General features: G+C 30.9%; 2 protein-coding genes across 2 annotated transcripts; one reads left to right on the top strand and one right to left on the bottom strand.

Annotated features, from left to right (window-relative positions):
* Positions 1 to 393: 393 nt before the first annotated feature.
* LOC130803814 (uncharacterized) lies at positions 394 to 2,947 on the bottom strand. Its single transcript, XM_057668016.1, has 8 exons — positions 2,767 to 2,947; positions 2,601 to 2,685; positions 2,448 to 2,546; positions 2,248 to 2,366; positions 2,088 to 2,166; positions 1,616 to 2,027; positions 1,394 to 1,537; positions 394 to 1,314 (listed from the first exon to the last, which is right to left on the bottom strand). The coding sequence occupies exons 1-8, from the start codon at positions 2,945 to 2,947 to the stop codon at positions 394 to 396; spliced, it is 2,040 nt and encodes a 679-aa protein (XP_057523999.1).
* A 10,914-nt stretch (positions 2,948 to 13,861) lies between these two features.
* Positions 13,862 to 19,573, top strand: LOC130803481 (DYRK-family kinase pom1). The gene is made up of 7 exons (XM_057667593.1): positions 13,862 to 14,377; positions 15,272 to 16,070; positions 16,919 to 17,198; positions 17,294 to 17,401; positions 17,664 to 17,942; positions 18,130 to 18,273; positions 18,720 to 19,573. The coding sequence occupies exons 1-7, from the start codon at positions 14,089 to 14,091 to the stop codon at positions 18,897 to 18,899; spliced, it is 2,079 nt and encodes a 692-aa protein (XP_057523576.1). The 5' UTR covers positions 13,862 to 14,088; the 3' UTR covers positions 18,900 to 19,573.
* Positions 19,574 to 25,121: the final 5,548 nt, after the last annotated feature.

Genomic DNA, 25,121 nt, shown 5'->3' with positions numbered 1-25,121 from the left:
TCAAGATTGTTTGCAATGCACACAATGGGAAAAACTGATTCAAACACACTGCATACATATTGCTGTATTAGTCAAGGCTCACTTGCACACAATGCACAGTTCAATTCTTGATTCAAACACATTGCTGCACATATTGCTGTATTAGTCAAGGGTACAGCACACAATGCACAATGCACAATGCACAGTACAGCAACAACCTTAAAACAGTACAGCACACAATGCACAAGATATTGATCAGGGTACAGCAACAATTACTGATTCAATTACTAATTCAAAGCACAACATTCTGAGTTCATTTGCTACACTAGTTCATTTGCTAAACAGGGTACAGCAACATTACATTCTTATTTGAACATAGTACATTTGCTAAAATACAGCAACTTTATTCTAAGTCTATATTTGACTATTTTGATCCATTAGACATGAAGTAGATGCAGCATTTTGCGTTTGTTGTTGACCAGTGGAGCTAGATTGTTGAGTAGAAGACGATCCCATTTTAGGCCTTCCACCTTTGGACTGGGTCTTTGTTGGTGGTGGTTTAGGTGGATTCTTGCAGCCCTTTTTATAGTGACCTAGGTCACCGCAATTACCACATCTCCGTTGCTTGAATTCTTTAACAGCCTTCTTACCTCCTTTACCTTCACCAACTTCCTTCTTTCTCTTCCTCTTGTTAGGCCTTCCAGGCATCTTTCGATATGGTGGAGGAAGTGGTTTGGCTAAAGTGCTTGTTGGCCACATTTTGTGTCCTGGCATCCCATAAAACTTTGGACTATACGTTTTTCGATACGTGTCTATGAGATACGCTTCGTGGACATAGTCGTTGGCATCTAATTTTCTAAGAACAATACAAGCAACGACATGTTTGCAAGGAATCCCTATTAGGTCCCAACTTCCACAATGGCAAGTTTTGTTGGCCAAGTTTACAACGTAAGAGTCGTCAATATCATCCACCTCAAACTCAATAACATCCACTGGGATTACCCTTAAACCGTATATTTCTTTTGCATGTTTTTCAATCATTTTGGTGATAGCTGGCATCAACACACCGTCAAAGTTACTAAGCCCATCCCTTTTGGCTGCGCTTCGTTGCATTACATATCTCCTAATCCACTCCATTAGAGATATTATAGGCTTCCCCCTTGCTTCTACTAATACATTGTTGAATGACTCACAAACATTGTTCAACAACATCCCAGACTTACTCCTACTACAAAAGGCATGCCTAGACCAGTGTTTTGCAGGAATAGCAGCTAGATATTCATATGCGTCAACAGAAATATTCTTGATTACATTCATTTCTCTATCAAAATGATTCTGTAAACACATTGTTATTAATTAGTTTGACATTATGTCAGATATTTATTACATTCTATAAACATAAATGATTCCATACCTTGTTGTAGGCTCTGGCTGCACTCCAAAAGTGTTGTTTGAACAACTCTCCAGGGAACTTGATCTTGAAGTTCGCCCATATATGCCTACAGCAGAACCTAATTTCACATTCAGGAACCACTGAGTTCAAAGCTTCAACCAAACCCTACATTTTCCACAAATTAATATTAGGGTTATAGCATTAGTTACATTTAAAACAAGATATGTGTGAACAAGTAATTACCTTTTGCCTATCGCTCATGAAGGTGAAAGCTTCAACTTCTGCTTGAACCCAACTACTCGATGCAGTTACCGATCTAAGGTCCTCTACCAGAAGATTTAGAAACCAAGTCCAAGTTTCTACATTTTCTGTTTCAACCACAGCCCATGCAATGGGAAAGATATTATTGTTCCCATCTTTACCTACAGCAGTTAACAAAACCCCAGGGAATTTGCCCTTCAGATGTGCCCCATCAACACCTATAATAGGCCTACAGCCAGCAATAAACCCCTCCTTACACGCTGTCAAGCATATATACATCCTTTGGAACAAAGGTGGGGGTGTGTCTATTCCAATGCATTTAACGATTGCAGTGCTTCCTGGATTGAACCTCCTTATAGCTTCCGCATAATCCCACACCCTGCTATACTCTTCACTAGCATCACCATATATCATTTTCATTGCAATTCTTTTAGCCATGTAACACTTAGAATACTTCACTTCACAACCTAACTCTCTATTAACCCGTTTCTTAAACGCCTTTAATTCCCAAGTTGGATTCTCCCTCCAATCATCTATGTATTTCTCAGCTAAATACAAAGCAGTGACTTTCTTATTTTGGTGTTGGTGACCACATGTGTGGATTGGAAAATAACTCCTTATTTGAATTGTCTCCTCGTCTTTCAGTTTCATGGCATGAACCTTAAAATAACACTTCTTCTCCTTCCCACAAACACAGTTCACAATTCTACCTTTCGATTTCATGCAATCGCATCTGTTGTAGCAATACACACTTATCCTATTTGTACCATTATGCAGGTAATAATAATTGTAACCACATTCAATAGCATGGTACCTTAGTGCTTTTCTAAACACATATGTCGAAGGAAACTTAAGGCCTAAACACAAATTAATCTTACCCTTGAAATCAACCTCAGGGTTGAATGTAGGATAACTGCATATACCTTCCTCATCATCATTCAATGCACTCAAATCATTATCATCAGACTGCGGTTCATCATCATTAAAGTATATGTCTCTGCTGTTTTGTTCATCAACCTCCTTATCTACTATCAACCTAAGTTCCTCATCATCTATAAACACATCATCAAGACCATAAACTACATTTTCAGCAAACAAATCAGAATCATCCTCATATTCATCTTCATTAACACATGTATAATCATCATCACTACTATCCTCAACCTCATCAGCATTACCATCTACATTTGCTAAAACCAACTCAGAACTATCAATCAACACCTCATCTACCGTCACATTACCCACCTCAGTTGACAACTCAGACTGCTTCTTTTTCGAATCACTGGCTTTTTTACGGATTGTCAATTTCTTCATGTTAGCTAATTTTTATATATTGATTTAGCTAATTTTAAGAACCCTAATACAGTATTCAGATACAACAAGAGTCAATTTACAAATGAAAAGATATGAAACAACAAATTCAATACAAAAAACGCACAGCACAGGAAGCAAATCTGGAAAACGAAAAAAAATTTAAATTATAGCTACAGCAATGAGATGAAACATACCGGATTTGCTTAGAGATTTCAATGAGATGAAGTTACGAGGTGGATGGGAGCGAAATATGAAGCTACAATAATGGAAGATTGGCTGGAAATGGCAGAATACGAATTCGAATGGAAGGCTGTGAATTGCAAAGAAGACGATTTAGGTTAACTAAAGGGACCACGTGCCTGGCACGTGCTAGTCAAAGGTTAAATCTGACGGTCAAATGCCTAAATCCGTTACAAGGTACTCTTTTGCAAAAAAATGGACTATGTAAGGTAGTTTTTTGCAAAACTTTTTATTTAAGGTAGTTATTTGCAAAATGGGGTTTATGTTAGGTAGTTTTTTAAGATTTTGCCTTAAAATTATATAAATTTTGAAAATAATTAAATTTAAGAAAAGTTAAAATGTAAAATCTTAATTTTGGGTGTTTTAATTTTAAAAATTTCAACTTTGAGATATTATTTAAAAATTTTGGAGATATATAATCTTACTCTAAAAATCTCAATTTTAAAATATTATTTATCAATCCTAACTATTTTAAAATAATAAAAGAAAACTTTATATAGATCGATAAAATGGCGTTATCTTTTTGTTTTCACCTCTTATAATGGTCACCAATAAGTTTATTGTTTTAAAGTAGGAGAACCTAAAGTTGAGATTTTTAGATAATTAAAAACGCATATTGAAATTTTTATAATTAGGAGTGTTGAAATCAATTTTTCCTAAATATAATATAGAATCCATAAATTTCAAGCATAAAACATTATCGTTTGAACAAAAACTACTTAAACCAATTAATTTACGAGTACTAAATAATGTTGCAATTCAAGATATATATTATAAATTATAGGGATATTATCAATGGTACTCCTGTACTATAGCAAAATAACAATGGTACCCCAGTGTATTCAATGGTACCCCCAAGTATATGTTAATTACAACCGTGACACTATTAATGATTTTTCCGTTAAATGTCCGTTAAATTTTGAATTTAACCTAACCATGGTTAGTTTCTTCTTCTTTCCTTTTCCCTTTTCCCTTTTCTCTTCCTGCTCTCCTTCCATGGCTGCTTCATCTCAAGCCTGACAATGATCCTGCATTTAGTTTTATTTTCACAATTTAGTTGGTGGGTGAAGTACTACTGGTCCTACTGTATTCCAATTTGTTTGTTTTTGAAGTGATAGCAAAGATAACAACTCAAATTGTGCTGATTTTCCATTCAGGGTATTTCTTTATATGCAAGCAATTCTCTAGTTTGGATGGTGTTATATGTTGGAGTAATTGAACAAATAATAAAGGGATTTTTGCCAGAGTTTTAATACAAAGTATATGGTTGGTGGGTGAAAATTTAGGGTATGTATTTTACTGAAAAAAAATATCTTATAAGTGTGTCTCAGAAGAATCTGGGTTTGGTTACATATTTCCTACTTAGCTTCTGACATTGCAGTACTGAGATTGGGAAAATTAGATTTTGGATTTTACTGAACTTTGAACAAAATTGCTTAAACATTACCTTTAAAAAGAGGGAAAAGTATATCTGAGGTTGAGGGTGTTTGTATTCTATTTGGTTGATGGAGACCCAAATTCACGGTTTTGCAAAATTAAAGAACAACAGAAGGCAATAAAATTAGTCAAACTTGATAGAAGAAATTCTCCAAATTAAAATAACAAAAATAAATTGAACAAGAAATTCTTCAAATTAAAAAAACCCAAATAAATTGAAGAACAAATTCTTCAAACCTGACGAAATGCATCACGGTTCTTCAAAATTAAACAACAACAAAAGGTAATAAAATCAGTCAAACTTGATAGAAGAATTTCTTCAAATTAGAAAAACCCAAAGCCATTAAACAAGAGTATATATTATACAAGTTCCTAACACAATTTACAATCTAAATAAGCCATCATCGAGTCGATTTCTGCTCACAAGATCTTCGGTTACATCGTGAGTGGGTCAGTGGTTTTGTGGGTCCTACCTTTAGAACATCATTGTGTTTCTCCTTCTCTTGGTTCAGCCTTATTTAAGCTTTTATTTCTGTCTAAACTCAATTCATGCCATCAACAATGTTTTCTCCGGCGATGGAAAATCAATTCGATCTTTTCTGCATATTCGGGTTGATTATTGTCGGACTTGAGATGAAGCAGCCATGGAAGGAGAGAAAGAAGAGGAAAGGGACAAAAGAAGAAGAAGAAACTAACCATGGTTAGGTTAAATTCAAAATTTAACGGACATTTAACGGAAAAATCATTAATAGTGTCACGGTTTTAATTAGCATATACTTGGGGGAGACCATTGAAATACATTGGGGTACCATTGTTATTTTTCTATAGTACAGGGGTACCATTGATAATATCCCTAAACTATATCACTCATTTTCGCGAAAACCAGAAAAAAAAAAAACAAGGGTTGTCCACACCGAGATTTTATATTACATTGCATTAAAAAAATTACATTAAACAATGATTGATTAAGGTGATTGTCGACCCTGATTTTTTGTTCTAAAAAATACACATAATGTCATCATTTGACAAATTTTGAAACAAATCACATACAAGAGTATCATATATAAACTCATCAGATATCTTGCTGCGCAACTCAGCTTTGATAATTTTCAGATTTTGAACTAGAACTAATAGATGCTCCGGATACTACTTTTTGGAAATATTTATCTATTTTAAACTGTTAAAAATAAATATTAATCATCAATCCATTGTAAATTTCAACCTAACTAAAACAATAAACTTTTTTTTTGAATAATACCTGATTCATTAATAAAGAGTCATATGACATTTATATTAGAGATAAAAATTAGCAAGTACATAAAACTTTAATCAAAAATAATTCAAAATTAACAAAACTACAATCGTTGTATATTAGATCTGACAATTCTAAATATTCTCTTTCACATCGCTGTTTGACACAACCTTTTACGAGGGGGTCTTTCGATCTGTTGTAGTCTTGAGATAGAATTGAATTTGATATAATTGATGGTAATTGCAATTTTGTTGTCTGTTGCATTATCGCATTAATCTCTACTAACAAATCAATTACAAACCAAACTTCATAACTCCAAACTCTCACAAAGAGAGAGAGATCAAAATCCAATATATGGGTAGAATCAAACTAATGAATGGGTAGAACAACTATCCTGTAGGGAGAGAACAAATATTTATTCTAACCATATTCAAAAAGTTTAAAACAGACGAATTTAGAGGCTTACCATCAACCAAAAGATTAATAATAGCCCCAAACCAACTGTGAAGATTAGGGTTTTTTTTAGAGAGAGAAGAGAGAAGAGACAAGAGAGAAGAGAGAAAAGGAGAGGGAGGCAATTGGTTTTTAGTATTAGTAATTAAGTATGCCTAATTTGATTAATCAAATTCACTAAACAAGTAACTTAAAAAAACCAAGCAATTATGTTTAAAAAAAACGAAATATTAAAATTGAAACCAACTACACAATTAAGATTTAAAAAAAGAAGTAACCAAAACAACTAATGAACTAATTAAACTTTATAGAAACTACTAAACAACTAAAACAAGTACTTAGAAAGTAGAAACCAACTAATTAAACTTGAAGTAAGTAGTTTCATAATTCAAAACTGATAAAAGTAACTACGGAATCAAGAATGTTACCACTCACCCCCCTCCCTTTTAATTTTCGAAAATAAAAAAAAAATATGAAAATATGGCAAGGAGGACTTGATCCTGTGATGTCCAACTTACTATTAAAAACACTTTACCAACTAATCTGCCTCATACTTTTGTTTTATATTTGTTTGTCAAAGATATTTATCCGCTGTCCATTGCCTACCTGCTTTCACAACATAAATTCTCTTCGTAATCTATATTATATATTCTGACTTGAAAAATAAATTGAATGAGATTCGCACATGCCTCATTTCATCACAAGAAGTTAAATGTAATTTGAACATTTAAGCTATTTTATTTCAATTGTCGATTTAATTAAATTTAATAGGTTAATTAATTTGATTAAGATCCGATGACTATATAATAATTGATCATTTTACACGTGCTGACAATTGTCTTCATGAAAAAAATATAATAGGTTAAGAAAATTTTATATAGTAAATTTAAAAGATGAAAAGAATAAAGAATATATATGAAGTATTTCTATATTTAATTTCTTTTGTTTAATTAGCCTAAAGAAGCCAAAAACAAGGAGCCGACTATTGTTGGAAACATGGAGTATATCTTCATTTACAATATCTCAACTTTCAAACTTGAAAGCACTTTTACTATTTTAAAATAGAGGATGGAATAAAATGGATCACTTTGTCTTTAATCATTCAATTAGTTTTTTTTATTTTAGTGGTTTTTTTTTATTCATGTTGATTATATGGAAGATTAGGGAAAGGAAGAAACAATGTGAGATTCAGATTTTTCTATATTTATTTATTAAATAGTATTATATATTTCTAGGATACGTTGTTGATTATAAAATTAGGTTTACCTTCGTTTCGATGTTTCTATAAATTGTCATTAAAAAGTATTTATTTAAGGAGAGTAAAATTTATAGTTGATTTTTTTTATAGATATTTACAAGTTAAAATATATCTCTGTGAGATTTTGTTTGATTCATCTCAAATATAAAATATTATATGATTTTAATAAATTTTTATAAATACATTAATAATAAATTATTGAGTCTGGAATACATGCTTTAAAAATAATGCAAAAATTGAATCAGAAAAGAACAAAGAGACTATCATATAGAACGTTCCATATACTTCTATATTATTGTACCGCTCTACACATTCAATTATTCAAATCTTATACAGAATTCATTTTTTTGGTAGTTTTTATATCAAAAGTGCTTAAAGGCCTAAAAATATACCATTTTCTTTTGGAAAATTTCCAAAAAGATTTTGCTTGCTTCTCCCTCCTCTTAAAAATTGCCTCACTATTATAATTAGTAAATTAAATTTATTTTTATAAATTAGCATTCTCACTCTCACATTTACATTACTGGTTAAAATTTTATAAAATTACTGCAATTTAAATAAGGTCAGTGTAATCCAATAAGTTGGGGTCTTGAGGAGCAAATACTTAAGTGATAATAAATGTTATAAATTAAACATAATTAGTTAAGTTTCAAAAGATATTTAGCATTGAAGAAAATTGAACAAAATATATACTTAGTAAAAAAAGATACCTTAAAAATACAAATGAATTTTCCAAAAATTCTTTTTTTTAGTATAGGGTAAACGTGAGGAAAGTAAGAGATACTTGCTTTTTCGTTCTGAAATACTTGCTACATTACGGTTTTAATTAACACTATTTATTGTTCACACTTATTTTATAATATTGCGGTTTATATGTAAGAAAAAAATATAACCAAGTAAGATATTGTTTTAATCGTATAATTACATATTTTCATGATATTAAATTTTTATAACTTTTAATTACACATAATTTAATATATAAATAATCAAAATAGTACATTGGGTTGCGTTAACAATTAAATGTAATAAGTATAATAAAACCAGTATATGACTATATACTAATAAAGTGAGACAAAAACCTTAACTTATACTTCTATTTTTCCTAATTAACTCCCTCCTTGAGAATTGGAGGAAGAACTCGTTCCATCTTGTGAAAATTAATTGAAATATGTTAATATTTATTAAAGTTAAAATCAGTGCTATTTACTTTATCAGTTATCAGTTGCACTGTAAAACTCAAATAAATGAAAATTTATTGATACAAATAAATGAAAATTTATTGATACATATAGTGCAAATTTAAGGTGACGGAGGAATTACTGTCACAAATTGCATATAATATATCATGTTCAATTTGATCTGATGAGATCATGAGACTGACAATCTTGATCATGATGCAACATGAATGCTCATAAGAAGTTAGGAACCCATTTCATGTTTCAAGTTTCAACTATAAAACTGAATCAATTACATTAATGAATTGAAAATGCCATTTTAAAACCAAAAATTATAACAAAAACATGCAAATTAGACCATTATTAATTAATTAATTTTGTTTCTTTATTTATTTATTTTTTTTGTGTACAAATTTAGTGCGTAAAGGTTAATCGGTTATATGAGACAAAGTTTTTTTATTCATGAATGACAATAAATTTGATGTGCTAAAACATGTGATATGATCAAGCTTTTTAATAACTACCTTTTTTGTTCTTTTATTATTGACACTTGCGTTTTAATACCTTATTTTTTTAAGTGCACTTTTTTTGGTTATATATATGTAATATATTTTTATAATGCTGTACGTTCTATTTGTTACAACCAAAACTAAAAACAAATCAACCTGCATATACCAAAGCTTGTAAACTAGAATTTTCGAAAGAAGTATAACTATTAAAAAATAGAAGACAAATATTTTGTGCAACAAAACTATTTAGAACAATTGTAAATTTATAAAACTTTATTAGCTTAGCTAATTGATATTTACAGCATCAAATTAAAATTTATGACAAGATAATAAATTTGAAGCGTCATTATTTGTGATATAATTGAGTTTTTTTTATGACTATTCTAATTGTATTTTCAATAATCTTGACAACTTATTAAAATGAATATATATAATACACTTTTTTATTTATAATACTTATTTAATTTTCCGTTATACATTTATTCTTGTAATAGTATTGGTCCCCTTGTTATCATCTATCATGTACTTGATCTTTGGATATACTTATTTTCTTTTACCTTTTTTATCATTTTGCTCGCCCAAATCCTCCAAAGAGGATGTCTATGCATTATTGAGAGAAGTCTCAAGCAATAAAAGCTTGTAGAAGGTGAATTAATTGGTAATTGAGCCAAAGTGAAGGTTGGTTGACTTGCATGTTCATGGGACAATTGAGCGAGAAATTGGAGATGATTTTTTTTTCTTCAGAAAGTGATCCAATAGAAAGTGGGCGTGACATAAAACAGAATGGTGCTAAGATACACAGGGAACTTTGCTCAAACGAGCCACCAATGCGCTGATCAAAATGAGCAGTGTATACTTCAACAAGCTAGCAAACCAAAATGCAACAATGATTTGTATTTCAAACGAGTGATTTCAATAAAGAAACAAAATGTGTTAAAACCTCAATTTTGTGCGTGCCATGCATGAAGACGTCTAGTTATCCTAAGATTAATTTCTTTGACATTTTTGGGCAATATAGAGGACTACAAAGAACATAGGATGAATAAAAGCAATCTCAATTTTAATTGTCAAATTGTAGAGAGTGTCTCAGCTTATATTGAGATAAACTCCATTGGCGTGCAACATAACACAAGAGAGTGTGAATCTGAGTGTGTGTGTGCTTAACATAATTGTTAAATTATCATTAAGATATTAGAAAACTGCTTTGTGTCATTGTGTGTGTGCTGATATTTAATATCTCCTCTCCCATATTTCAGTTTTTTCTCTTGACTTTATGAGTATAATTTTATAAAAATGATAAATAAAATTACTTAGAATATCAGTTTTCTAATCTTAATCGATTATTTTACAAAAGAAACAAAATTAGTAAATTATTTTAAGGAAACGATCAACTATTACACCAAAAAACAAGGTTTGACTTCTCAACAAACCAACCAAACACATAACCAAACAAGTAAACTATAATATAAGTCAAATGACAGAGATCTAGGATTTGTATCAGCCGAAGTGTCCTTATCAATATCACTACGAAAATGAGATTTTTTCTACCACACCCCCACACACACACATATATATATATATATATATATATATATTCATCTCATTCGTCGTCGTCATCATATGCAATGCAGCCTCGTCTTGTATAACTCATAAGTTAAATATTTTTTATCATTGGACTATTTAATCTAAGTATAAGACTATGTCTCACAATGAGATCGTCTCATACAAGAATTTGTGTAGCCAATACCTAATGTATCCCACTAGTATATTGATGTCACTATTTTTTTAATTTTAAAATAAAATAAAATAAAGGGAGGAAAATTAGCTTAATTTACATTCGCTCTAAACTTTAAATCAAATCATTAGAAAGTTCATCCAACCTAATAATTAATTGGAGAGGTGAAAACTTTTAATTAAAGATATAGGCTTTGAGTATTATGTACCATCAAGTCCTTACATGATTATTCTTATTAATTTCTTATAACTAAATGTTTTTCCTTTCACTTGCAACAAGTAACCTATGGAGTACTTAACAATTTTACAATAATTAAATATTTTTTACTTAAGGGAACTTGACATGACGAAATCATGTAGTATCCTTATAAAAAAACAATGTAGTATTCATTTTGCTCTTAAAATCTTCAACTTTAAGACCCTTTGATCTCATGTTTTCGTTTCAAATTTAATTATAATTATTTAGTTTATATCAATCCAATCCATCAAATTGATTCATTTGATACTATAACTACCTTAAATAATCCAACTTTTCATAATTTTTTTTATAATAATCTCACATATTAATTAATTATGAGTAATCGCAACTTTAGGAGTATTTGCTTAGAGCAAACTTGAATAATCCGATAAGCTGTTATAGTAAGTAATTTACCAAAAAAATAAACTAAAAAATTAATGTAAAATCAGAACAAAACTTTAAAAATTTTACATAATATATATTATGAATAGTTAAAAAATCAGATTTTTTTTAACAATTTAAAAAAATTTTTTTTTTTTGATATTTTAATTTAATTTATCATTTTTTAAATACAACTTGCTATAACAAGTCATCCGGATACCGGGTTTACTCTAGAAAAATATCCTCCAAAGTTGGAATTATTCATGGATAATCAATTGGTGAAATTATTATAAGAAAATCATGAAAATATCGGATTATTCTAGACTATTTTTCCTGTATAAAATTACCAATTACTCCCTATGTCCCCTTAATAATGTAATAGTCCATAATTACACAAAAATCAAGAAACTAATTTGAAATAAATTAAAATAAAAAGATAAACCAAAATATAAATCACAAATTCTTAAGTGAAACCGTCTTATAATGATATAAATTTTATCAGGCTGACTCATCTATATTTAGAGTGTTTGGCAAAATAGCTTATTGACAATTTTAGCACAATTAGAAGGTTGGATGGTCAAAACAGTCAATGTTAATATTTGGTAATTAGCTGGTTGAAACAACTTATAGTTATTTAGTTGTTTTTGAATGAACTGTTCATAGCTGCGGATTCAAAATCAGGTGGTCAAACTAGTCAAAACCAATTAATGAAATTAACTGATCAAATCAACCACTATAATTAACTATTAGTCATCAATTATCAACCATTTGCCAAACACACTGCATCATTTCAACCCCAACCGAATAAAATTATGAACAAACTAATGAGAACTTGACCCTGAGTTATTATTTCACATTCAAAGACCCAAACCCCAAAGAAAAAAAGACATGAGTGGGCCCTAGGTTGGAATTAGGTGAAGAAAACTCAAGACACCCGTTGTTTGCTTCAATGTTAGTATGATCTGACAAACAGTACACAAAAACTAATACTTCTACAGGCTACAGCTATACTACTTCTACTTCCAAATCAACAGACAATATTCTATACATAAACTTCGTCATTCTTTTTATTATATCGTCATTTCTTATTTAATAAAATTACTAAAATACTTTTAAATTTATTTTTAATTATAAAATCAATCATTATTATTACTAAATTAAATTTATTGATAATAATTAAATTAAAATAAAAAAATTTATTTTTTAATAAAGAAAATAAATTTTTAAAATCGAAAAATAAACCAAATCACACATTTTGTGTTGAAATTTGATACATAATCACTCTTTTGGCCGAAACATACGATAGGAAAATCACAGTACTGCAATATTTGCGGCATTAGAACTTAGACTTCAAGATCTTTCCAATGATATATTATATGCCCAACTTTGATAAGCGAACGAAAAATGACGATCGTTTAAAGTTTGTTTGTGCTGAAATTTGATACATGTTCAATCTTTTGGGCATAACTTTTTAAATAAAAATCGTATCAATGCAAGGTATACGGAATTCGAAACTAGACTTCAAGATCTTTCCAACGACATATTATATGCCAAATTCTATCAATCGAGAAATGATGACCGTTTAAAGTTTGCAGTGATTTCTAACATTCAGACAACTGAATGTTAAAATCACGGCAAAATTTAAACTGTTGTCATTTCTCGATCGATTGTCAGAATTTGTCATATAATACGTCGTTACAAAGCTCTTGAAGTTTAGTTTAAAATGCCGAAAACCTTGCATTAATACAATTTTTCTATAAAAAGTTATGCCCAAAGGATTAAACATGTATCAAATTTCAGCACAAATAAACTTTAAACAATCGTCATTTCTCGCTCGGTTATCCAAATTGGACACATTATATATCATTGGAAAGATTTTGAAGTCTAGATTCTAATGCCTCAAACATTGTAATTATATGATTTTCCTAGATAAAATTATGGCCAGAAGACTGAACATATATCAAATTTTAACACAATCATATCGTTGCTCATTTTCGTTGGCTATTGTAATTCAATTTTTATTTTTACCTTGTTTTAGTTCAATGAGTGTTCGGAGAGAGTTTTTAGAGAGATGTTAGAGATTAAAGGTTTGAAAAGTAACCAGAGGCAATTTTGAAAGTTCAATATATAAGAAATGACGATAAAATAAAAAGGATGACGAAGTTTAATAATGCCCAACAATATTAAGTAAGTTAAATACCAATATGCAAAATCAAATTCTTTCCATACAAAAATTTAATATTTCTACACAAATTATGAAGATCAAATTCTCACTTTTAATGTTTTTGACCCTTTACCAGCACCTTTCTCTTTTTTCTTAATTTTCATCCTAGCCCACCACCATCATCATCACCTATGACTCTTCTTGTCTCCTCTTTTTCCCTTTTACATCCCATTTTATTATTTTTAATATTTTCTCAAATCCAAATTTTGAATTCTAATTTCTTTTTATTATTGTTCTTTAATGGATGTTCAAGCTGTACTAGAGTTTTTCCAGAAGAATAACTTATCACAAGCTGAATTTGCCTTCAAACAAGATCTTACTGAAAGGAAACATCTTTCTGGGTCTTATGACTTCGAGAAGTTTCTTTTTCCTATGAACCCACCTCCTCCTCCGGTCAAACTTCCTGTTCATACTCTTAAATGGGCTAATGGGCCTCATTCGGGTTCTGGGTCGGGTCCTGATTCTTCTGGGGACGATGAGTTTAAGAGTTTAGATTCTTCTACTTCTGCTAGTGCTGCCTGTTCTTCAGGTATAATTTCCCATTTAAGTTTTGATTTTTTTTTAATTAATCCATTTCTGTAAGTGATGAGAATCAAATTTCTGTTCGCAATAAAGGTTTGATTTGAAGTATAATATGAGTAAAATGATCAGTAAATGATGTATAAAATGTGGGTTTGTTATTCATTATTCATATTTATGATCAAGAAATCATCAATGGTGGTCCTTGATTCACCATTTAATGACATGTCCCTTGTTTTTATATTTCTAAGTAAAATAAACAAAATAGAGAAATTTGTACTGTTATGGTAGAATTTCTTGTCAGCATATAGTCATCCTCTTTGTAGATTTAGTGCTTGTAGCTTTGCTTGGTTGATTTTCCATATCCATTATTAAATGATTTTTCCTAATCTGGACATGCAAACAAAATCATGTGAAAAATATAACATGAACTTTGGATTGAAGGTAATAGATGTGCTTAATTTTCTTATAAAGGAGTTTAATGTTAATGAATTCCTACAGTTAGATGTTAAGTCTGGGCAGAATCCAGGATACTAGTATAGAGTGGGTGGAACATTATGCTTTCTATGTTTGTTGAATGAACTCGGCTACTAGACTTAGTCTCATATGTTACACAATTCAACATTTACAGGGTTAATTCTAACAAAAATTCTTAAATAAGACGGTCTCATGGCGAAACCATCTCTATTGGGATGACCTATATAGATTTAGTGTGTAAAAGTTATCACTTATAGAAATTGGGGCCTGTCTCATGGTGAGATGGTCTCATAAAGATGAGGTGTAAATTTAATGGCTCGGGCTGGTTGTGTTATAGTGAAGTGTTTTACCTTGATGTGAATGACCAATCTTTTAATGTAATTTTCTTCTTTTGGTACCTTTTGTTGTGGAATCTTGCCTCTTGTAGACTTTACAAATCCATATGCTCGTCGTTCTACGATACAAGCCAATTCGGATACTTCCTCTGATAGAATGTCTCAGTTTGGAACGGCTAGAGATTACAATGATTTTGATATGCAGACTGACTTGTGGTACGATGACAAAGATGATGGGCCATACATGACTCCTAGCTTTGGGGGGTTAGATCCTTTTGGATGTCCTAGTGAAGATAAGTTTGTCACGACATCTGAGACGGGAAATGCTCTTTCAAGAAGTCCATTTTCGTATAATGGTTTATCAGAAGAGTCTGAGGAAAACGAGCGCCATGTTGAATTTCCCTTTCACATTGATCATAAGATATCCGATGAAACGGTTGATGGTCATGTAAAGGATTGTTATCAACTTGAAGTGAAAAACGATGTTGAAGAAGAGAGCAAATGGGATCTTAGGCGCACCTGTGGTAGTGACTCGGAAAATTTTGATTCCAACCTGAAAGAGGCAATTTTGAATGAATTGGATTCCATGATGGCTAAGCAAAGGCTTTCCAACACGGAAACTTTGATCGACGGAAATGAAGAGGATTTTGCTGAAGCATTGGATGGTTCAAAGAGTATTTTCGAAACTTACAAGCATGATTTGGCTCTGGTTGATAGTTGTGAATATATATTTCGAGCTAATGATGAGAAGGAAGTGGTTATAAGTAGTAGAGAACCTAGCAGTGCTGTCAATGAGCAGGAGAATACGACACCAAAAGAGATTCCGTATTGGGAAACCAATGAAGATGAGTATGAAGTATTTAACTTGCGAATCGTTCACCGGAAGAACAGGTTTGTCTCTTGTCCTTTTTTGGTTTGAAGGAAGAAAATAGCTTCAAGAATTGAAGATCATGCCTAATGTATTTTCATTTTACTGGAAATGTGATGAGTATTATACGAATGTAGTTCTATGCCGCATAGTGCAAAAACAAGACCACCCTGTCACTATATCGCAACATAATTGTAAAGGTTTTTGAGTGCTAAATCATCCGCATTGGCGGCAAAGTCCGTTATGAAATTGTTACCGCGAAAAACTGTATTTTTTGCACTATGCTATGTTGTAGTGAATAGATAGCTAAGATGTGCACTATGTCACGCCCTCAATAATATTAAAGCTTGTGTATTATGATATGTCGACGCTGAAACAGCAACAATCCAACTTGTCAACCTAAGATGAATCGACCTACCGTGAACTAGTCTCGCTGAAAGTTTGTGAGTGCTATGTAATTTTCTTGGTATAACTTCACAAGCTAGCTTAATAGAATTAATTTTTAGAAAAATTGATATTAATAATCCAACTTTTCACCCATTCGCTGTGAATAATCCTATATTTGATTATTTTTTAATAACCCAACATGCCCTTAGTTTGCTGTCAGCATACTAATAGCATGCTGATAGCAAAATAAGGGCAAAGGTTGAATTATTATAAAATAAAAGATTATGCTGCTAGCAAAGTAAGGGCAAAGGTTGGATTATTAAAAAAAATCTGAAGGTAGGATTATTCACATCGAATGGGTGAAAGGTTGGATTATTAATATCAATTTTTCCTTAATTTTGTAGCTATGTCTTTTAGGAATGGACTTTAACGTCTGGTGGCCGGCTAGTTCCATAAATCTATTTATGTTTTGTTCCATCCGCAGGACAGGATTTGAAGAGAGTAAAGAATTTCCTATTGTAATGCACACTGTCGTTGCGGGGCGATACTACATCACCGAGTACTTGGGTTCTGCTGCTTTTAGCAAAGTTGTTCAGGCTCATGACATCCTGACTGGAGTTGATGTTTGCCTCAAGATCATTAAAAACGATAAAGATTTTTTCGATCAAAGCTTGGATGAAATCAAACTTCTAAAGTATGTCAACAAGCATGATCCTGCGGATACGTACCACATTTTACGTCTATATGACTACTTTTACCATCAGGTTTTTTTACTATGTGATAATCTTAGACTCTAAAACGTTCGTTCTTTTCCTTTCGGTCAGGATTAACTGCAAACTGCTTTTCTTTCGTTATACAGGAGCATCTTTTTATTGTTTGTGAACTTCTTCGAGCCAATTTATACGAATTTCAGAAATATAATATGGAATCCGATGGAGAGCCGTACTTCACAATGAGTAGATTACAGGTACATGTAAAACTGTTTGCCTTCTATCTGTTTTATGTAACCATGAAGGCATGAAACCAAATTTACACAAGATCAGTGAAACATAATTTGCTAGTTAGTTCGCCTTTTGGATTCGCGATTCGAGCAAAATGGTTCAAAATAGCCTAAAACAGACGATAGTTCGCTTTTTTCGATTCGCGATTCGCAAGGCAATTAGCGAATCATGTGACGCTGACTCAATCTTAAGTATCGATTAAATTCTCTTGAATCTTGTACTTTGTAGGCCATAGCACGGCAGTGTTTGGAAGCGTTGGATTATTTACACAGTTTAGGCATCATCCACTGCGATCTAAAACCCGAGAATGTTTTAATCAAGAGCTATAGCAAATGTGAAATAAAGGTTATTGATCTTGGAAGCAGCTGTTTTGAGACGGACAAATTGTGTCTCTATGTTCAATCTCGATCTTATAGAGCTCCTGAAGTAATTTTGGGGCTGTCTTATGGTCCTAAAATCGATATTTGGTCTCTTGGCTGTATCATGGCTGAGCTTTGTTCTGGCGAGGTAAGTTGAATTCCCGAACTCAAAACAAAAGTCGACATAAAAATGGTTGTTATACTAGCATTGCCTTCAATTATGTTATTGGAGATTTACGTGCATTATTATACACGGTCATGTTTTTTGTTGTTGATTGATAAGGATTGTAGACTCTTCATTTAAGTACTTTCCTCATAATAGTTGTTGTTGCTAGGTACTTTTCCCAAATGACGCGGTGGTAATGTTGTTGGCCCGTATGATTAGTTTGATTGGTCCTATTGATTTGGAAATGCTATTGAGAGGACAAGAGACACACAAGTACTTCACCGAGGAGTACGACCTTTACCATGTCAATGAGGTTTGTGCTTCTTCGCTTACCAACTTTTTCATATACGCTTTGCCACTTTCAAGTTTAAGATGTATCGAGATCTGATGCCATAGATGACTAATATATCTTTTTTTTATTTTTTATTCGAACTTATATGTCCATTATCACGATAGGATCGAGATTTATAGTGCTTTGGTTTCGAGTTTTGTTAGACTATATTAAAATCACTCATTAAATAGGTGATATTTGCTACCAAGGGTCAATCGAAAACAACTCCTTGTTAGTGAAGCTAGATTTTGTACATTTGACCCCCCAGACCTCAATTAGGTGGGAAACCGATTGCCTTTCTTGTGCTAATATCTAGTACGAAGGGTCAAAATCGGTTTGCATTTAGATAAGTTTTTCCTGTGAACTAATTGCAAGTGTGAAATTGAAATGCCTTTCTTGTGCTAATATCTCGTTCATAATTTTCTTAGGATTCGATTCAAATGGAATACATAATTCCCGAGCAATCCTCCTTAGAGCATCACCTTCCAGTATCAGATGCCGGGTTCATGAACTTCATAAGGTATTTACTTCAGATAAATCCTCGAGGACGCCCCACAGCAAAAGAAGCACTCGAACACCCTTGGCTTTCCTTCTCATATAGTAATTAGTTTCAGTAAAGGAAAATCGGAAAAAGAAAATTCTTCGATTTTTAGGGAAGGGTCGGGGAGGGAATTTTTAATTGCATACTTGCATTTGAAGGTGTTCTTGTAGGTTAAAGGGCATTTTCATTGCGAAACTCGCAACATACTTATCTTATGTCCATATATCTGTAAATATTACAGACAGAGGATGCTGTACATAGTGTAGAGTTGTAGGCGTTTTTTCGTCGCCTTTTGCATTTTCTCTCATCGTTTTCTTTATTTTTCTCACTTCTCGATGGGTTTTGTCTGCTGTAAATCATCCCCTCTGTGGTTGAGGGAATGGAAGATTGGTTTCCTGAACATTGGCTAACCATATATAGAAGTATATTTTACAGCTTATGTACGATCAAGTTCTTCTAATCTTCTGGGGATCTTAACTTTGCAATTTTTTGTAATGCGTATCGAGACACACTAATCGTTTGATTACTATTAGTGTAAATATATGTCTGAAAACTTGAATATGGACGGAATTTGATTACTATTACGGTCCGTTTGGTACATGGTATTAGAGGGCGGTAATGGTAATAAAATTAAGTAATGAAAATTTTGGTTGTTTGGATACCTTCAATGGTAATGGATGGTAATAAAATAAGGTAATGAAATTACCACCATTTTCATTACCATCAAACAACATGGTATTAGGCGGTAATGGTAATGAAGTATTACTGTGGTAATAAAATAAAGTAATGTTGTTTCGAGCTGAAGAAAAAAAAGGTAATCTATGTAATTATCCAAAAAAATATTATTATTAAAAAAAGAATCATTAGATAGAATAATTTAGATACAATATGCTTTTAGATACAAATATACAATAATGAAACTAGGAGTCATTACCATTTTTTATTACTAACAACCAAATGCAATCAATGGAATATTATCTTCCATTACCATTCTTTAGTCATGCATACCAAACAAAAGAATTTTCATTACCAATTCTCATATCCATTCCTTCATTACTATTGCCATTACAACATTTCATTCCCATTACTTAATTACCATCAACCAATCTGAAAACTCGAATATGGACGGAATTTGATTACTATTAGTGTAAATATATGTTTGAAAACACGAATATGGACGGAATTTGTTAATTACAAACGATTTTAGTCAAATTGTTTTAAAAAAATCTCGGAAAACTTTTTGAAAAACTTTTATTTTTAAAAAATTAAGATGACTTAAATATCTTATTTCAGCAAATATTAAATTATGTCAATAATTCATTAATTCCTCAAAGACCCACAAAAATACCATACAGGCCTTATAGCCTCTAACCTAATCCTATCCTATTCTGTTCTAGGGGCTTATAGCCCCTATCTTAAGGACCTACCCTACTATGTTATAGGACCTTTGTCCTGCTCTACCTTAGGGTCTTGTAGTCCAATCACCTACTCAGCTACTCTTGTTCTATAGGTCTTATAGCCCACTATCCTATCCTACTCTATTCTAATGGTCTTCTACCCCTATCCTAAGGACCTATCTCACTCTATCCTAAAGGCTTTATAACCCACTATCCTACCTTACTCTATCCTAAAGATCGTTTAGACTTTTATTCTACCGTACCCTATGGGCTTTGTTACCCGCTATCCTATCACCTACTCTATCCTAAAGGCTTTAAGCCCTCTAATGCTAGAGGCCATATGGACCTTTATCTTACCTTACCTTAATGGCCTTATAGCCCACTATCCTACCCTACCCTTGCCTGAAAATTTTTTGAATAAAATAAGATTATTTAACAATTTAATTTCAAAAATAAATTTCGTGAAAATTTAATTTCCAAAATAAGCGTCCGTACATCCAAACTTAGCTTTGGAGTAAATTGTCGTTATTAACAGCGAAAGACAAAAAAAATAAAAAATAAAAATAAAGCCATAAGTGATAAGTCGCTGTTACTAACAGCGACTTAGGGAGTTGACCAAAGTCGCTGTTACTAACAGCGACTTAAGGAGTTGACCAGTCAACTCTTTAAGTCGCTGTTAGTAACAACGACTTTAAGGTTAACTGTTCAACTCCTTAATCTCGTAGGTTGGAATGAGGAAGTAACTGAGAAATGAAAACTTAAAACGCATTAAGTCACTGTTACTAACAGCGACTTAAAAAAAAAAATTTTTTTTAAGTCGCTGTTAGTAACAACGACTTACTCCAAGGCTAGGTTTAGATGTACGGACGCTTATTTTAAGAATTAAGTTTTCACGAAGCTTATTTTTGAAATTAAATTGTTAAAACATCTTATTTTATTCAAATTTTCCCCTTGCCTTATACTTTATCACTTTATACTACATTATTCTATCCTATCCTGCCCTATAGTCCCTAAACACTACTGCCCCATAACCTAAAGCCCCTACCCAATAGACCTAATGGCTCATGCCCAAATGGTCTAGCCTATAAATACAAAGGCAACCGATGAGAGCATTTAAAAAAACTAATTACATCGGAAGATTTATGAATGGAAGATTTATGTGCTTTTCAGTTCCTCCTAGAATGGAATTTCACCATATTGCTCCACATAATGCTAATATGGACACCATATTGATCCATCTATTTGGTCTGAGGTCAGAGCAACATTTCAAATTTTTCTTGATTCTCTGAGTACAAAGTGAGAAGTAATGGAAATTTGATAAAAGTAAGTGATAGCAGTCTCAAGTTCTTGATATTTATCGATTAGGATAGTGCTTCAATGCTGGATATCATTCAATTCCTTTGGAGAACTTCCTTTTATAATGCTTGTAAGTTCATACCAAATTTTTTTACCAATGTGAGACAAAAGTATAAATAGTTGAATATTGAGAACACCATTTAATAGCTAATGTGGGAGAACCTTTTGTTTTTGCAAAAGGGAATGTGTTATATTCCAAGACATTAGTGTTAACTTGTTTTCCTATTGATTGTTGGGAGTAATGAATATGTGCTTAGGGAATAAATATTTCAATTATGGGAGTGAAATAAAAATGAGAATATTCTTTTAAAATTTTACAAAAGGAATGGGTACACATAAAACAGATAATTAGCTTACTTTTTTGAGTAAAATTATTAATATGTTATGAAGTATACGCTATAACAAATTTGACTTTTTGCGACATTAGATTTAATGGCATTTAAAAATGTCACTGATTTATATTTTTAGTTTAATAATTATTGGTTTTAATTTTCAATATAAAGTGATTTAGTAACACTTTATTTGGTCTTTAGTGGCATAAGTAGGTGCAAAAAATTTTAGTGTGAATTTTTATTATGCTGCTAAAAGGTCTAATAAATGTCAGTCAATCCTCTATATATATTAGTAGAAATTTGAAGTAGCGACATTTAAGTTATCCCACTAAAAGCAAATTATGTTGTAGCGATATTCGATATGTTTGACACAAATTTGGTAATTTTGATCCAAAAAAATGTCTCTATACAAAGATTTGCTTGTATTTGGGATGTTTAGCTGGTGGTTGTTGGTTGTTATTTTTTTTAGTTGGTTTTTTTAACCAACTGAAAATGTTAGCTGTTTTTATTGGCTTTTATGTTGGCTGAAAAAGTCAACTATTTATGAAGATGTTTGGTAAATTTAGGTATTAGCTGTTGACTGTTAATTAGTGGGAAAAGTGGGTTAATAAGCCAAAAGCCAATTAAAAAAAGCTAACTGGAGTCTTTTTTTTATTTTGGCTTAAAACCAACTTTTCAACTAACTTAAAGCCATTTACCAAATATTTTTTTAGCTGATTGACCAACCAATAAATAAAAAGTTAAAAGTCTATTAAAAAGATAAGCAAAATGCCATAAAACAAACACCTTTTGTCTAGATAGTCTCACTCACTATTTGGATATATTAAAAACAGCTAGTCTTGGCCGTTACTGTCTCAATATGAGACTACCCATCTACGTCTCAACCCAATCTTCATTAACATTTAAAAAAAAAAGAAAAAGAGAAAATATAAAACTGCTATTTTTGAAAATGCTATTTACGGAATTGATTTTCAAACCGTCAACCTTCAACTCGACATTTAGGAAACAAAATCAAAAGATTTGTACATTTAATTATTTACAAAATCTCTTAAAATCTTTGTGAAAACATGAAAAAAATCGACAGGTCATCTTCAAAACTCCAAACATCTCTTTAAGGGAGGATTTAATGAACGAATTGTGAAAATTTGCACATTCAATTATTTACAAATCTCTGAAAAGTTTCAAAAAATTATCAAGAAAACTGATATTTCATCTGCAAAACTCCAAAAATCTCTCCAATGGAGGATTTAATGAATTAGTTCAACATGAAAATTACTTTATATACATTACGAAAAGATACAGACGAGGATTTAATGTCAGTTTATACATCACAATTTTAATTCTAACATATCCAATTTGAACTTAATGCGTTGCAATAATTCTATTCGATCTGAATACTTATCATTAAATCAATAATTGAAGATTATAAGTTTAAAATTGAGTTCGATTATAAAATATCATTGTCAAGTTATATGTCATAATTTAACTAGTAACATATTCAATTTGAACTAAAACCTATACGGTATCTTTATAGACTTTGAATACTTATTTTTAAAATGATAATTGAAGTTTATGCGTTCAAAATTGAGTTAACATCAATTGTCAATTTATATGTCATAAAACTATTAACATATTCAATTTGGAATATTTACAAATATATATATAAACGTGTTTAACAAAATGATAAGAATCAACAATCTTCAATCCTAAATTATTGTAATCTTCAATTCTAAGAATTAGTAATAATAATAGAGAAATAAACAAAAATGACAAGAATCAAGAAAGGAAATAATTTGGAGAAGAAGAGGAAGAAATGGTAAGAATGAAATAAAATGGAGAAGGAAAGAAGAAAAAACTTTAATTATGAAAATAAGGAAAAAAAAGAGAGAGAGAGAGAGAAAAGGAATGAGGCTGTTACACGTGCATTCATGGGTGTCGGTCCATAATGATCGTCTTAGAATGAGACAGTCTCTGCCAAGTTTTTATGATTATAAAATCCAACTTGTGTCAAGTAAAATGGGCCATATGAATTATTGAGCTTACGTAGGCCCTGTACATAAAAGTAGGCCCATGTTAATTAATATGAATAAAGCTAAAAAAAATACAAGAAATAATTTTATAAAATCATGTGACTTGTTAGTGTTTGTTAATATTTTTTTCGTTTTATTATACTTATATCAATTGATTTTTTATGCTATTTAATATTTTAAATTATTTTAATAATTTGTATTTTAAATTGTTCATGACCTAAAATTATAATAAATTATATTATAAAAATATAAAATTAAATGATTCAAATAAAATTTATTTTACATTAACATAAATAAAATAAATTTTAAAAGAAGAATAGTACTCCATTATTAACAGTGATGTCATGTGTTATAAAATTGCGTGACTACTTCTGAGATTTGAGTTAGGACTTCTGAATTCTGAATTCTGAAATCTGAAATCTGAGTTGTGGCATGAATCACAACTAAGACCACTAACTAAACACACATGAAGTTTTGTCTCTTCTTATCGGCTCATTATTTTTTATCTTTTATTATTGGATCATTCTTGTTATAGGCTTGCTATATTTTATCGGTTATGGAGTTTGGTTTAATTGATCGTTTTTATTTTTTATTTTATTTATTTTTTACACAGTTTTTAAATTAAATTTTAAACTTAATATTTCTAAATACACATAATAAAAAATTATAAAAAATACATAATAAAAAAATATACAGTAACACAAATCTAACAAGATCTCACATGAATATATTTTATTTTCTAAATATGTTTCAAAAACATTAATCAAACATCTCTCTACTTATGGTAAAATATTCCAAATGAAAAGAATATTAGAGGACGAAGAGAGTATTTGATTTTTGACTTGATTTTGTTCATTAAATGCGGAGGAATGTGATTTGGAAACTGCTAAATACTAAACTAAAATGTACTAATTTATATTATGCTAGGATTTAAAAATTAAAATTCTCATTGTAAAATAACTTTGGTAGTCATAAATGTGAAACATTGACTCCAATAATATAATGACAAAGTTATATATGTTATAACTCGAAAATATTAATGTAGAATTAAAAATCACCAAAGTTAGAAAAATGAATCGAGTTAGTTTAATGCCAATTAAATCATATCCATTTGCATTATTTTCCGTTTTAGTTCATACTGTTGATTTTTTTAATATTTTTAATTCTCCATGAC

The sequence above is a fragment of the Amaranthus tricolor genome, chromosome 17 (assembly GCF_026212465.1).
Source record: "Amaranthus tricolor cultivar Red isolate AtriRed21 chromosome 17, ASM2621246v1, whole genome shotgun sequence".
Taxonomy (NCBI): domain Eukaryota; kingdom Viridiplantae; phylum Streptophyta; class Magnoliopsida; order Caryophyllales; family Amaranthaceae; genus Amaranthus; species Amaranthus tricolor.
This window is presented reverse-complemented; position numbering and strand designations above follow the sequence as displayed.

Coding starts and splice junctions, on each gene's coding strand:
- LOC130803814 (XM_057668016.1), bottom strand. CDS start 2,947: ATGAAGAAATTGACAATCCGTAAAAAAGCCAGTGATTCGAAAAAGAAG. Junction 2,367..2,447: donor GTGTTTAGAAAAGCACTAAG/GTACCATGCTAT, acceptor TTGCTACAACAG/ATGCGATTGCATGAAATCGA. Junction 1,538..1,615: donor TCATGAGCGATAGGCAAAAG/GTAATTACTTGT, acceptor TGGAAAATGTAG/GGTTTGGTTGAAGCTTTGAA.
- LOC130803481 (XM_057667593.1), top strand. CDS start 14,089: ATGGATGTTCAAGCTGTACTAGAGTTTTTCCAGAAGAATAACTTATCA. Junction 17,402..17,663: donor TCACAATGAGTAGATTACAG/GTACATGTAAAA, acceptor TGTACTTTGTAG/GCCATAGCACGGCAGTGTTT. Junction 18,274..18,719: donor ACCTTTACCATGTCAATGAG/GTTTGTGCTTCT, acceptor TAATTTTCTTAG/GATTCGATTCAAATGGAATA.